The following is a 14247-nucleotide window of genomic DNA, read 5'->3' on the forward strand; positions in this document are numbered from 1 at the left end:
ACGGGCGAATTACGTGGGTATACAGTTCACGTGAAATCTCAGGTGTGGTGAAGTAAGAGCCATATAGAGAGGCTCATATCTCGCCATATGGCTCTGGGTGAAGAGCAGGTGAAGAGTGGTTGGCTCCCAGCTTAGGACCCAAGCAATCTGATTGGTTCAAAGCTCGTTTTATAATCGCTTAGTGCCTGGTTACAAATCAGACAAAATCACTTTAATGTAGAAGACATTTGAACTACGTTATAATGAGTCAATAATGTCTTTTAACTTACATGTGTCATAAACTAGTATATAACCGAAGCTATAGATTGTGAATTTAAACATTTATTGTTCTTAGTGTTTTTTGTTAGCTTAGAGATAGTAGCTTAGCATGCAGCTATCCGGCGATGAGTGTGCTAGCTGAGCTTTACCTGAGCTTATACTTACCGTATTCACACCAATTCGTAATGCAATTATAATTATGTCATTATTTTTATCGTAATAATCAGCGCAATATGTTGTACAAATTTTGTTATTAAAAGAGCCATGAAATAATGCTAATTTGTATGTATATATATATATATATATATATATATATATATATATATATATATATATTGTATGTATATTTTCTTATTAACAGTTTATCTCTTCAAATAAATGACAGAATGCTAGCTATGTTTTTTGTGTACTTAGTACAAATATTAATTGGTTGTATAGCCTTGATTACAGAACAGTCGAATAAAATTACGGAATAACAATTCTTAATGTAATCAATCAAACCCCTTAATTCATATAATAATCTTTTATTTGTATCCTGCTTAATGAAAGAAATTGCATTTTTAGGCATTTTTTGCGAAGTTATTTGTTATTAAGCAATAAGGCATAATATCATTTTTTTATATTACAAGCATGTCATTAGTTACTGCTGTGTTTCAGCGTTAGAAAATGTGGTTTGTAATTTTTAATAAAAAAGGGAACCAAAGCGCTAAAATGGAAATTATTTTTTATAGGTTTATAAATGTTTATTTAGGTAAAGTAAACATGATTTGGAAGATATGTTATGCTCTCTCTTATTAATAACGTTTTGTTAATATATAACATTTACATCAAATTAGGTTACATATTTGATGTGCAATCAGACATTAAAAAATTCAATAAAGGCACAAATGCTTACAATGAATATTGATACTTCATTACACTTTAAGTAAGTAAATAAACAGTATAATATATTACATCTGCCTAACCCTAATGTCTGAGGATGATATAATGAAAACTTGGATAAAGATAGATAAAAAAAAAAAACTCTCTTCACTGACAAGGGAGCTCTGCTTCGGATTCGCGAAGAATCATGTGTAGCTCCGCGGACACCGTAGAAGTGGGAGGGCGATACAACTGTTTAGAGTGGTTTGTTTTTGAGAAAAGAACCGCGTAAAGAGACCAAGGCCTTGGATTGATTTGCTAACCAGTGTCAGCATTTTCGGTTGTTTTTAAGAGCCATGTCTTGCAGAAGAGGAGCTTTGATTGTTCTGGAAGGAGTTGACAGAGCCGGGAAAACCACGCAATGCCAAACACTTGTGCAGGCGTTACAGGAGAGTGGACGAGCGGCAGAAATGATGCGATTTCCAGGTGAAAACCAGGCTGTTTGTGGAGCTTTACCTAGCCAGACTATGAAATAATAACGTGATAGTAAAGCATCCCGCCGAATTTGCAGCTCTTGTTTATAAACATTGGTGCAAAGCTTGTGAAATCAATAGGACATATACATGTACACACATGTAAGGTTATATAATTAAAATAACAGAAAACATACACCTACAACTAACTTCACGCATGGCAGCTCACTGGGTTTTGTTTTCATGTGCAGTGTTTGTATTTCATGTACTGAGGATGAATTGTTTTCTACACAGACAGAACCACTAAGATTGGTCAGCTCATCAGTTCATACCTAGAGAAGAAGAGTAATCTGGAGGACCACACTGTTCACCTGCTGTTTGCTGCAAACCGATGGGAAATGGTGTAGGTTATCACTACAGTTGTATTAATACAGTAAAGTGCATGCACATGGATGTATCATTCGACCGATCTATCTGTCAACCAATCAGTCTGTTTTCTAACTTCAGGCCTCTGATGAAACAGAAGTTGGAAAAAGGGATTAATCTAGTGGTGGACCGCTATGCGTTTTCAGGAGTGGCTTTTACTAGTGCCAAGCCTGTAAGTGTTGTTGTTATACTTTAATATAACTTTAACATATACAGGGAGAGTAAAAAAAAAAATGTGTTAGTGTATAAATTATGTTTATATACACTGCCATTCAAAAGTTTGGGGTCAGTAGGATTTTTTTAGTTTTGAGTTGGGAATTTTAAAATGTATATGTATCAAATTGATTTAGTGACACTAAATACTTTGTTGTTACAAAATAATTCTAGTTTATATAAATGCTGTTATTTTTAATTTTCTATTCATCGAAGAATCCTAAAAAAAATCTATTTTCCACCGACATTAACATAACTGTTTTCAACATTAATAGGATATTATTTTCAAAATACATAAAAATCAGAAGTTGTTTGTTAACAGTTAAAACAGTGTAAAATAACATTAACAATGAATGACTATTTTTTTTAACCAACATTAACAAAGATTAATAAATACTGTAACAAAGGTTTTGTTCATACATTTAACTTAATTAATCTTAAAATCTTGAAATCTTATTGTAAAGTGTTACCAAACCATTTTTACAAACCCCAAATATTTTTTTAAATGTAGTGTATATTCTTAAAATGATCATTAAGTTATAGTTAAGTTACAGTTTTTTTGTTTGTTTTGTTTTTAAACGGTTAACAGTATCTGAATCTAAGCAGATGTAGACATTAATTTAGTTGTTTTACATGTTCAGGGCTTCTCTCTGGAGTGGTGCATGCATCCAGAAGTGGGCCTTCCAAAGCCAGACCTGGTGATGTTTCTGCAACTCAATCCTAGTATGGCGGCAAACCGTGGAGATTATGGAATTGAACGGTATGAGACGAGCGATTTCCAACGCACAGTTTCACAAAGGTTCGAAGAGCTCATGCAAGATTCCTCAGTCAACTGGAAGGTGATTTATTTAGTGTAATCCTAATTATTGTAAATTTACAGTAGGTAACTATCTTTGAATTAGTGTAATATTTATCTTTTGTCTTTCTTCGTCTAGGTGATTGATGCTGCCAGGACCATAGAAGAGGTGCACAAAGAGATTAAGCTTTTGAGTGAAGACATCATCAGTTTAGCAGAGAATCAGCCAGTTGGAGAGCTGTGGAAGTGAACAGATCTCCCCCTGCTCTGAAACCTTTCATTTGTTTTTCTGTTAAATAGTGGAAAAACCTAAGATATTTTTATTTTTTAATGATTAAATAAATATTCATAAAATAAACTTGTGTACAGAGATTTTAAACATGAAGACAAACTTATTCTTGTATAATTACACAAGCAATCCATCCCAGTCTGCAAATGCCCAACCTTCCCTGGCTGTCATTTACAATTTGATACAGGTCCAAAATTTCACATACTTCCATTGGTTGAGAGTAAATGCTGAATCACATTTGATTAGCAGGTCTCCTAACCGAAACCATACAAATGTGTTATGGCAAACCTGTGTTTAAGTTAAGGGGTAAAAAGGCACCATATCACTTAAAAATTAATATAATGGGTTACGACTCAATATGGATACACGTTAATGCGACAAAGTACATACATACTGATGGTCCTGAGTGCCTGTGACCATGAAACCTGACCTCGGCTCACTCAGGGTGACAGAGAGCAGTCAGTTTAGCTGTTAAAGAAGAAAGCTGTGTGTTTTGACGCAGGTGATTATTCCACAGTGGCCTTGGACGTCAATGGTATTCTCCTCTTTCCTCTGGGGAGGCTTTACCACAGAACTCTGAAAGTCTGGCAAATGCAACTGTTCCTCACAAAGACAAGATTTCAAATTCTTCATCCTCAGAATCAAAGAAGCGTTCGAGCCGGTCCGAATCCGAAAATTCTGTTAGGGAAAAATAACACATGGTGTGTAATTATAAATGTAAATCTTAGAATTCTGAATCTATGAACAAGCAGTATTAGAGATTACCTGGAGTAAGATTAATTACGTCGGCGCCAATTAGATGAGATGGCTGACTGTCAACTAATTCAAACATAGGAAGACCTCTACAGTTAGAAACCTGTACAAGGGAAAAACAAAAGTGAACAGTGAGCCAGAGGAACAAACATAAACACACTATTGAAAAAAGAAGCCATTTTTGGTTTGAGTACCTTACGAATCTGTGCACACCAGTCATCAAAATCATCCTCTGTTTGACAGAAAAAGCCCTGGTGGACAAAATTTGGCATAGGTGATACTGTTATTCAAAGGAAATTACTGTTTTTTTGTCATCCACAGTAACAGCAACTATATTTACAAATTTAAGTTTTCCAAGCTAAGTGAGCACTTGTTATACTCTTGATATCAGGCAACAGAGCAAAATGGAATGATCATCCGAGAATAAATACATATTTCTCTTTAGCAAATGACAATGCAGCTGTATAATGTGAATACAGTGTTACCCATAAAATGATAACATTAACTTCGATCTTGGCTTTCTTTTATTCCTCTTGTGCAGAACTCACAATGTACACATTAAGTTTTTTTTATTTTTTTTGCAATTTAGTTGTAGTTGGGAATATTTATGTGCACATTTATGTGTGTGTGGTCTGTAAATAAAAAACAATTCACAATTAGTATCCAGTAATGTTTACATCACCAAATACAGGTCCTTCTCAAAAAAATAGCATATTGTGATAAAGTTCATTATTTTCCATAATGTAATGATAAAAATTAAACTTTCATATATTTTAGATTCATTACACACCAACTGAAATATTTCAGGTCTTTTATTGTTTTAATACTGATGATTTTGGCATACAGCTCATGAAATCCCAAAATTCCTATCTCAAAAAATTAGCATATCATGAAAAGGGTCTCTAAACGAGCTATTAACCTAATCATCTGAATCAACTAATTAACTATAAACACCTGCAAAAGATTCCTGAGGCTTTTAAAAACTCCCAGCCTGTTTCATTACTCAAAACCGCAATCACGGGTAAGACTGCCGACCTGACTGCTGTCCAGAAGGCCATCATTGACACCCTCAAGCAAGAGGGTAAGACACAGAAAGAAATTTCTGAACAAATAGGCTGTTCCCAGAGTGCTGTATCAAGGCACCTCAGTGGGAAGTCTGTGGGAAGGAAAAAGTGGCAAAAAACGCTGCACGAGAAGAGGTGACCGGACCCTGAGGAAGATTGTGGAGAAGGACCGATTCCAGACCTTGGGGGACCTGCGGAAGCAGTGGACTGAGTCAGGAGTAGAAACATCCAGAGCCACCATGCACAGGCGTGTGCAGGAAATGGGCTACAGGTGCAGCATTCCCCAGGTCAAGACACTTTTGAACCAGAAACAGCGGCAGAAGCGCCTGACCTGGGCTACTGAGAAGCAGCAGTGGACTTCAGGCATTTTGGCATTTCCTTCTCCCCAGTCTTCCTCCAGACTCTGGCACCTTGATTTCCGAATGACATGCAAAATTTGCTTTCATCCGAAAAAAGTACTTTGGACCACTGAGCAAAAGTCGAGTGCTGCTTCTCTGTAGCCCAGGTCAGGCGCTACACAAAATGGTTTGTTATACACAAATAAACATAAATGTCACTGTATTAAAATAATAGAGTATTAAAAAAAATATTTATAGCATTAAGCACACTGATTGACAAACCGTATGTAAATTAATGTAGTCTGGGTTGTACATTATTTCAGCATACGGAGTTAATAATATTTAAGGTTTTCAAAATTGAGGACAACACTACTTGTACATGTTAGCATCTGCCTAATTTTTTGAGAAGGACCTGTACATTACTCCAGCATTCTAAAATCAGCTTTAGATAATAAACATTAAAGCATACGCTTGTAAATCAAAGATATCCTCTACAAGCAAATATCAACATATTAGCATGAAACATTATCACATATGCATGTGATACAACTGTCAATACAGATTTCTAAAACAGCCGCTGTATTACAAACACATATTAAACTTTGTTTAACAAATAAATGCAACACATATTGAATGAATATTTCAATAGGCAATTTAAACTGTAAATGTCTAACCAAACATAATAAACAAACTAATAACATTAGGCGCTATTTGCAAATAGCGATCTAGGCTACATAGTGATTTTACCAATATACTTATAACAACAAAATGTTACTCACCACGCTGGGAATATATAGTTTAGATTAAGGTTTTATCTGTAATTGTTATAGAACATTAGAAAGTCTGCATATGATCATCAACATTTCTCACTCAGTTCGGTTCATTTCAGTTTTTTCTCTTCCTAGGCGATCACATGAGCCCAGAATCAACGTCCTTAAGCACCCTACATTCAGTGTCACATGATCCTTCGGAAATCATTCTAATGGGTTTATCAGTTGAGTACTACTAGGTGGACATTAAGAATATTGAAATGAAGAATTCGTTTTTTTCTGCATCAAGCTATACTTACAGCAGCAATGGAGGGGTCAAGCTCACAGATGTGCATTCGGCAGGGAGGGTGCTGGCAGTGGTAGGAGTCGTCTGGGAAATGACCCCCTTCACTTGGGTCCACAGCTGGCTGAGTTGTATGGGGGTCTAGATAAATGAGCTCCTCACCTGCAGGGCGCCATCAATAAGAAAATATAATGAAGCCGTTTGAAACACAATATGCTGCCATTCAGCATTTAAATAATCTCTACTACACAGATAAACCTCCCAGTAAAACAGTAGTTCTTCTCAACTCATATTTTACATTGGACATGAAGTGGCGTCCCAACACAAAATGGTTTGTTATACACAAATAAACATAAATGTCACTGTATTAAAATAATAGAGTATTAAAAAAAATATTTATAGCATTAAGCGCACTGATTGACAAACCGTATGTAAATTAATGTAGTCTGGGTTGTACATTATTTCAGCATACGGAGTTAATAATATTTAAGGTTTTCAAAATTGAGGACGACACTACTTGTACATGTTAGCATCTGCCTAATTCGACTAGCTACCAAGTAAACCAGACGAATTTGCTGCAAATTACCGTAGATATTGATTCGCACGTGATAGTTGGTTTCGCCAATCACAAAAGGTATGGGAAATGTTTCCTTATTTTGCCATCCAAACTGCCATAAATGATAAGCTTTGTATTGTTTGTTTTCCCCCATCATCTTAGATTCTCATCAGAAGGACTGGTAAACCATTTTGGGTCACGAGCCACCAGTTGAGAACAGACTTTTTATGGGTTTAGCTTTAAGAAAACCTGCTCACCTACAAAGCCAATGAAGTAGTGAGCGCTGTTTGGCTTTCCACCTATTACTCCTAAAGACTGAGGCATCATGAAGCATTGCTGTGGATAAGACATGAAAATAAAACCCAACACTTGGCAAACCTGAATTTTCTAAAGCTAATGTAAATGACATTTTACTCACACTTAACAGTGTTAACATCTATTCATACATCAGATGATGTTATAGATTTACCTTGAGTGGTTCAATATAAGCTTCATTGATATCACTGAGGCCCAGTCTTAGAGGAATCAGCAGAACAAGGGGTTTCCACAAAGCCGTCTCCTCTTCTGCCAGAGCACAAGCCCCCTCCAGATCACCATTCATCTCCCGAGGCTCTTCTGAAACCGCACATGCACCCCTGTCGAAGTCCAGCCACGGCATACACAGCCTCTCTACGGACAGCCAGTACAAACAACCATTATCAAATACCTTAGTCATTTATTGGCTAATAAGGACACTTAGGACAATTGTGAAGTCCATATCTTCCTTACACTAAAAACACCTTATACACACATAATGGCACCGTCCTGTAAAAAAGGTACAGTAATACAGTGCTTCCCAACCTTTGTTTGTCTGAGACCCCCTTTTTCCCAAGAAAATATTTTAGGGCCCCCCTTCACATGTAATGATATTGTCGCTCTTGTTAGCTTGCAGCAAGGATGACAACATTTTTGTTTTTAAACAAACAGTATGTTTATTACTATAGCCAGATATGTTTATGCACAAATAATAGCGTATAATATTGAAAATACAATAACAAAAACATCAGTAGGCCATTTGTCATTTAAAAACGTAAGCCTAGGAGTAGCCTATTAATTGGCCCTATTTGAAATGCAATAACAAAAATATCAGTATTCACACTGGTGTGTAGAGAAAAAAATCATTAATATAGGCTTACAAAATGACTGGTGTCTGGGACCTCGTTGAAAACCCATTTTTTGGTCAGCCAGGGGATCGTGAATAAAATTAGCTAATGTAATATGATCGTTTGGCACTCTAGTGATTAATAATGCGTCTTGCGGAAGAACATTTTAGCCGGAGCTACTTCTCTCTGTTTATGTCTATGAAGAGTCACGCAGGCACTGGGCTACACCGCAGCGGTACGACCCGAACCAGTGTAAAATAGTCCCAATATAAATACTTATTATAGGTTTACCATAGTGACTCAGCACGGTTTGGAAAATGGATTCATGATGTACCCGCTCATTATACAAATTTAGTAAATTTTGAACACAAAAAAAGTTACGGACAGCTGCTTTAATGCTCACTGTTCAACACTTTTCAAAACATGACACGACCCCTCTGTTGGGAACCGATGCAGTAGTACAACCTTGATAAAAAAAAGAAAATAATTAATAAAAAAAAAAACCTGTCTGTGCAATTTCGCAATACTCCAAATTTAAATTATCTAATACACTTTGACCAAGTTTCAAAAGTCATTAGGTATGTTTACATTTGCAGTAATTGAGCTACTGTCCAAGTTACAAAAGATTTCTATGGGACAACCATCTTCAAGCTACTGCACATAAAAGAGCTTCTGGGGAAATTGATAAAGAAAAAGGTGTAGTCTGTAAAAACAAAAGACATGAAATAAAGCCCGGTGGTTTGATTAAACTAAAGTAAAATGTTTGGCTCAAACACAAAGTTGTTTGTGTGGTGTACAATCTAACACTGCACATTAGCCAGGTAACACCATGCCCACAGTAAAATACGCTGATGGAAGTGTTATTGTTATATTACTGAGGTGCTTTTCAGCAGCAGGCAATGAATGCTGCTAAACACCTACTGGTGTACAGGACGTTTCAGAAGGGCAACAACCCAAAGCACACTGCCAGAGTAATTCTGAAGTGGCTTAAAATGAAGAAATTGATGCCCTTGAGTGATTCTTGACTTCAATCTCACCCAACATCTCTGAAAGAATGAACTGCGGTCCACTGCAACTCCTCAACTGACCTGGTACAGTTTGAAGTGATTTTGCAAAGAGGAATGAGCTAATATGACTCACATTGTGCAAAATTAAGAGAGACCCAAGGCTGATAGTTGAAATATCTCTGAAGCTGGTTCAACAAAATACTAAATAAAGGGAACCAATACTTATCTACTGGCTAATTAACATTAACATTTTAAAATTAACATTCAGTTATTAACTTTCAGGTTTTTTTTTATTGAATATAATTATATTTATTTTTGGGTTGTAAAGTTGCAGAGGCAAGTGATTTAAAAAATAATAAAAACATCTTTGGTTGTGTAAATCATTTGTTTTGAAAAAAAGGCATTGAATAGCAGATAAATCAATGAATTCACCTAGAAAAATACTTATTTATAAACCAACTGTGATGAAAATGTGTTCTAATTGGTCTGTTGTGTACTAACCCTTATTTGCAATCAAAGACAAACAGACACACACAAAAATAATCCACTAATCGGGCATCACAGCGCTCAGAAGAGATATGTCAGACTGTGATACTATATAATATACATGTATATATTGACTCATAAATAAAAATTCTGTCATCTCTATCTTTATATTCTTTTATGTTAGCAAGCACAAGTCATACAGCCATACAGGTTTGTAACGACATGAGGTGAGTAAGTAATGACAGAATTTTCATTTTTGGGTGAACTATCCCTTTAAATATACAGGCTAATTATATCATGCTTTCAGCTACTAATAAGAGTAAAGTATAGTCAGCCCAAATCCACAGAATCCCTTCTAAATTAAAGCAAAAGAAGGCTGCAGATTGCATGTGGGCACTATGAAAGAAAACTCACTGATTTCCTCTATGACCACAGTATTGTCCATAGCTACATGAACTGCCAGTCGGCTCCAGGAGTCAAATACTGCAAGTTTCCTAGATGGGCATAAACGTTTAGATGGGTTTATTCCAATACAGCAAAGCACAATAGTTTATTTAAAGATTACTTAGCTTCGATAGTCTTTTACAGTTATATTTCATATGACTAAACATTTTTTATTAATATATTTGAATAATAATAAAAAATATATACATTTAATTTGGCTTGGCCAACTTACTTGAGTACCTGTGCCACTGTATTTGGACCATACCATTGGCCTATAGACTTTCCCTCACCTACACCCATCTGAGCTGGAAAAAGAACAAGCCATGTCATCCACAGGTATTTGCCTGTCAAGAGGGCTTTCGTGGTAAATTTTCCTTTTGGTATTTTTGAGTGGCTCAATATTGCGAGAAATGTTACATTGTGTTCAGAACAGGACAGAACATGCTTTATTAATAATCCAAACACTCTGAATGAACACGCAGGAGAATAATGCAAACCACAAAAAGCATAAACAAGAACTGACAAGAACAACTGAAACACAGAGCTATATAAACAGGGGTAGAACAAAGGAAAGTAAACTAGACATGTGAAACTAATACTATAGAAACAAACGAGGACATAATCAGTAACAAATTAAACTGAAACTAAACGAAGCAGGGAAACAGGAACTAAAGGAAACAGAACAGAAAGTCAAAATAAGGGTCCATATAACAGAACATAAACCTGACAATAAGCTAAGCTTGTTGGGGTATAACAGTTAGTTCCGATCTTCGAATGTTACTGGACGAGAGGCTTTCTCTGCTGATATTTCACCAGTATCGGCACTGCTTGTCTCTGTGTGACACCTTGTAGACAGGCTGTCAGTGAGTGCAGATACATTGTTACGCCACTAGGTGGCAGGGAGAGTGAGTAATTAAACACCAATGAGTTCAAAACAACAAAGATATCGCTTTCCTCTTCGAACATGGCAAACTTTTTTTACACAAATATATGACACAGGTAATCGCACATGCTCAGTCGATCTCTCTCTCACCGTCAATTTAGGCTTGTTTCATGCAAATCTACAGAGCCTCCATCCAAATCACAATGGTACACAGTGTCTTAAGCCAGTTGACAGGAAAAAATACATTCTTCACTATTGTTATCCTTATTAACTTGTGTAACATTGTTACACATGCATTATGAAATATGAAATAAAGAAAAAAACATGAATGGTCGTAGTTGTGGCGTTTGCTTGCATTCCTCTGTGGTTGGCTTTTCAGTATCACGGTACTACAATATTAACGCAACAGCCCTACGTTAACACTATTCCTATAATATTCAAGCAGCAGGTAGATAAGGAGTAGTACCTATTTGATGGATGGAATAATAACTGTCCTTCTTGTCAATGAAGGCATTGAGGATACTGATATATTCTGCTCTCTGCCGCTGACCTGGAATCCATCTCCAGTCTAATAAAACATACAACACACATTACATCTCAGATTTCAGCAGACCTCATAATCACCAATCCCAGTTTTCAAATCTGGTAGCCTTACCTCTACCCAAGTGCCTGCAGACCAAGGCCTCCCCAAGAATCATCTGTCCACATCGAAGCATGCAGCCCCAACCAGTGTCTGAAGTGGGCCCAGTGCCACCTGTAACATTACTTCCATTAACAAACCAAACTAAACAGATTTATCTAGCCGTATGAATAATTAAATGCAGTCCTTGGACGGTAAGAATAGGATTGATGACTTTGACTCTCACCAATCGGCTGAAAGTTCTTTCTGTACGTCAACCACAAACGTGAGGTGACGTCTGCCAGAATATCATCCTTCTCTGGGACACAAAGAACATCGTGTTACCAACAAGAACCAAACACAGCAGCACAAAACCTTCAATGTCGACCGCTTTATTACCTGTTAGAGCACTGAACTGCTTTCCCAAAATCCAGACAGGCTCAGAGGTCTCCGGGAAATCTTCGATCTCTCCAAAGCGCAATGAGTCGTATGTGAGAGTAGCTGTTGGGGGAAAAGCCAATGATCAACTGGAAGCTAAACCACTTACACAGACCAACAGAAATATCAAAAATAATTTGTAAAAACAAAAAAAATTATTTGGCACCTTTTTAGTTGGCCTAACCATCCGATGGAAAACAATTAATAATTATCCCAAAGGAAAAAAAAATATCTTAACATTTTACATATAATCACTGCCAATCTTTTTGTGTTTTCAAATATGATGTATTTTGAGCGTGTTTCACATCTGTCAAATGTAATAAAAGATATTGTTTCGTGAAAAAACATGCAAAAAATAAAGCATTAATTAATCAAAGATCATTTGTTATGGTTAATTATTATTTTACATATACATTTTAACAGTTTTGAGATTTGTAAATTAACCAGTTTTTAAAATAAAAAAATGATTAACAATGAACTTAGATTAATACTTAATTATAATGCATTGTTGATTGATACCTAATCCATTAACTAATATTACCAAACTAAACATTATAGTAAAGTGGCACCTGATTTTGAAAGTGTTATTACTTACCCTTAAGTTGTTCCATACCTGTATGAGTTTTATTCTTCTGTTGAACACAAAAGAAGGTTGGTAACATTCTTTAAAAGTTTTTAATTTGTGCTGAAGAAATAAACTCATACAGGTTTGGAACAACTGGAACAACAAAATGTTCACTTTTCGGTGACCTATTCCTTTAATTGTAACGGATGTCATGCGTCAAAGGGTTAAAGACATGGCACAGTGAATAAAAGTCCCAGTGATAAATGTTACTGGCAAACAGATTATTAGAGTAGGCAGAAATTTGATAACAGACGACACGGATAACCTCCCGAAAGCGTCCACAGCCCAACAGTCTCATTCGTGCGCCGGAACGCTCAAAAATGCAGCTGAATAGACTCTAAAACACAGCCAAAACAGGCAAACAGTTTTCACGGGTGGCCGTGGCATTTGGTCCAGTGACATCTAGAAGACAAAACAGTGTCCATCCCTCATCTGACAGCGGACTGTTCTATTTCACTGTCCAGTTGGCAGCAGTTGTAACGTTACCATATTTAACGACAAAATCCCAAACTGTAGAGGCGGCCTCTCCAATAACAGGCGCGTAGGTGGTTGTCGAAAGAAGAAATTTGCTTTTTAACAATTTCATGACATCTGGGCGGATGAGCGAAATATAAAACAAATTGTTTTCCTGCGATTTTCTTACCTGCATCCATCCCGACAGTGATTCAGCCTATCTTGTTTGTTGAGTGTTTCTTACACTGTACTGACCAATACGAAGGCACTTCCGCTTTGGTCCGAAAGTGTAATTTCTGCGGTAACCAATCAAATACCTTCTATATTTTGGTGGTGTTTTTAACCAATAGAATTTATTTTAAGGCGGGTCGTGTTGTCTTCCCTTGGAAGCAGATATAAACAAGCTAAGAGTAATAGAGTTGTGGAATATAGCGCTACATAAATGTAAATAATCAGTATTGGCATTACTCTTAGAAATGTTTTGTGTTTTGATTTTGATATTTATCATCAAACTCCAGGAAACAGCCGTGAAAGTGTATTCTCTGTCTAAATGTGACATGTCAATTTCTGACATGTCATGTTGTTGTGCAACAACTACATTTAACTAGATAAATAACTAAATAGATACATGCATTTTTTAAAATCTGAGCCCTGTGGCGTTCTATCGTCTTTAACTAAACTGCTTATAATAGTTTTTCCCCCCATCGTTCCAGACGTGTGCTGAAACAATAGTGTTAGTAAATTGAACAGATTTGACAAACCCACCTTTTTGTAATTTTGTCAATTTTACATATAATCTGCACAAGTATGTGATAGGAGGCTGACTTATCATCACGTGTATTCAGTTTTGTAGATCAAAGTCTGTCACTGGATAGTTTCTAAAAACCAAGAACAATATCAGCTAAATCGATTTATTGTTTACACCTTTGTCCTGTGTAATAACTTTAATCATTGAGCGTATGTAGTTCCATTTACAGCCACTAGGTGTCAGTGAGGCGTCGCAATTGGACATGATTAGACAGAAAGTTGAAGTAAAAAAAAGTTTTCAGTTTGACATAGTTACTCGGTGT

The 14247-nt window shown here is 36.2% G+C and overlaps 2 protein-coding genes across 3 annotated transcripts; one reads left to right on the plus strand and one right to left on the minus strand.

The window, feature by feature from the left end:
- Nucleotides 1-1348: 1348 nt before the first annotated feature.
- Nucleotides 1349-4725, plus strand: dtymk (deoxythymidylate kinase (thymidylate kinase)). The gene is made up of 5 exons (XM_077198870.1): nucleotides 1349-1605; nucleotides 1887-1995; nucleotides 2100-2190; nucleotides 2873-3070; nucleotides 3167-4725. The coding sequence occupies exons 1-5, from the start codon at nucleotides 1476-1478 to the stop codon at nucleotides 3275-3277; spliced, it is 639 nt and encodes a 212-aa protein (XP_077054985.1). The 5' UTR covers nucleotides 1349-1475; the 3' UTR covers nucleotides 3278-4725.
- Nucleotides 3325-13447, minus strand: atg4b (autophagy related 4B, cysteine peptidase). 2 transcript variants are annotated; one of them, XM_077198869.1, is made up of 13 exons: nucleotides 13368-13447; nucleotides 12061-12162; nucleotides 11909-11980; nucleotides 11698-11796; nucleotides 11509-11610; nucleotides 10392-10464; nucleotides 10130-10209; nucleotides 7550-7749; nucleotides 7338-7416; nucleotides 6541-6686; nucleotides 4264-4320; nucleotides 4082-4172; nucleotides 3325-3994 (listed from the first exon to the last, which is right to left on the minus strand). In XM_077198869.1, exons 1-13 carry the CDS (start codon nucleotides 13375-13377, stop codon nucleotides 3921-3923), a joined length of 1185 nt encoding a protein of 394 aa, XP_077054984.1. In that variant the 5' UTR covers nucleotides 13378-13447; the 3' UTR covers nucleotides 3325-3920. The 2 variants fall into 2 exon arrangements, with proteins under 2 accessions (XP_077054984.1, XP_077054982.1); XM_077198867.1 differs by lacking the exon at nucleotides 13368-13447 and adding an exon at nucleotides 13211-13361.
- Between the last annotated feature and the right edge of the window lie 800 nt (nucleotides 13448-14247).

This window comes from Siphateles boraxobius, unplaced genomic scaffold, assembly GCF_051911475.1.
Source record: "Siphateles boraxobius isolate OS27281-9 unplaced genomic scaffold, OSU_SipBor_1 41, whole genome shotgun sequence".
Taxonomy (NCBI): domain Eukaryota; kingdom Metazoa; phylum Chordata; class Actinopteri; order Cypriniformes; family Leuciscidae; genus Siphateles; species Siphateles boraxobius.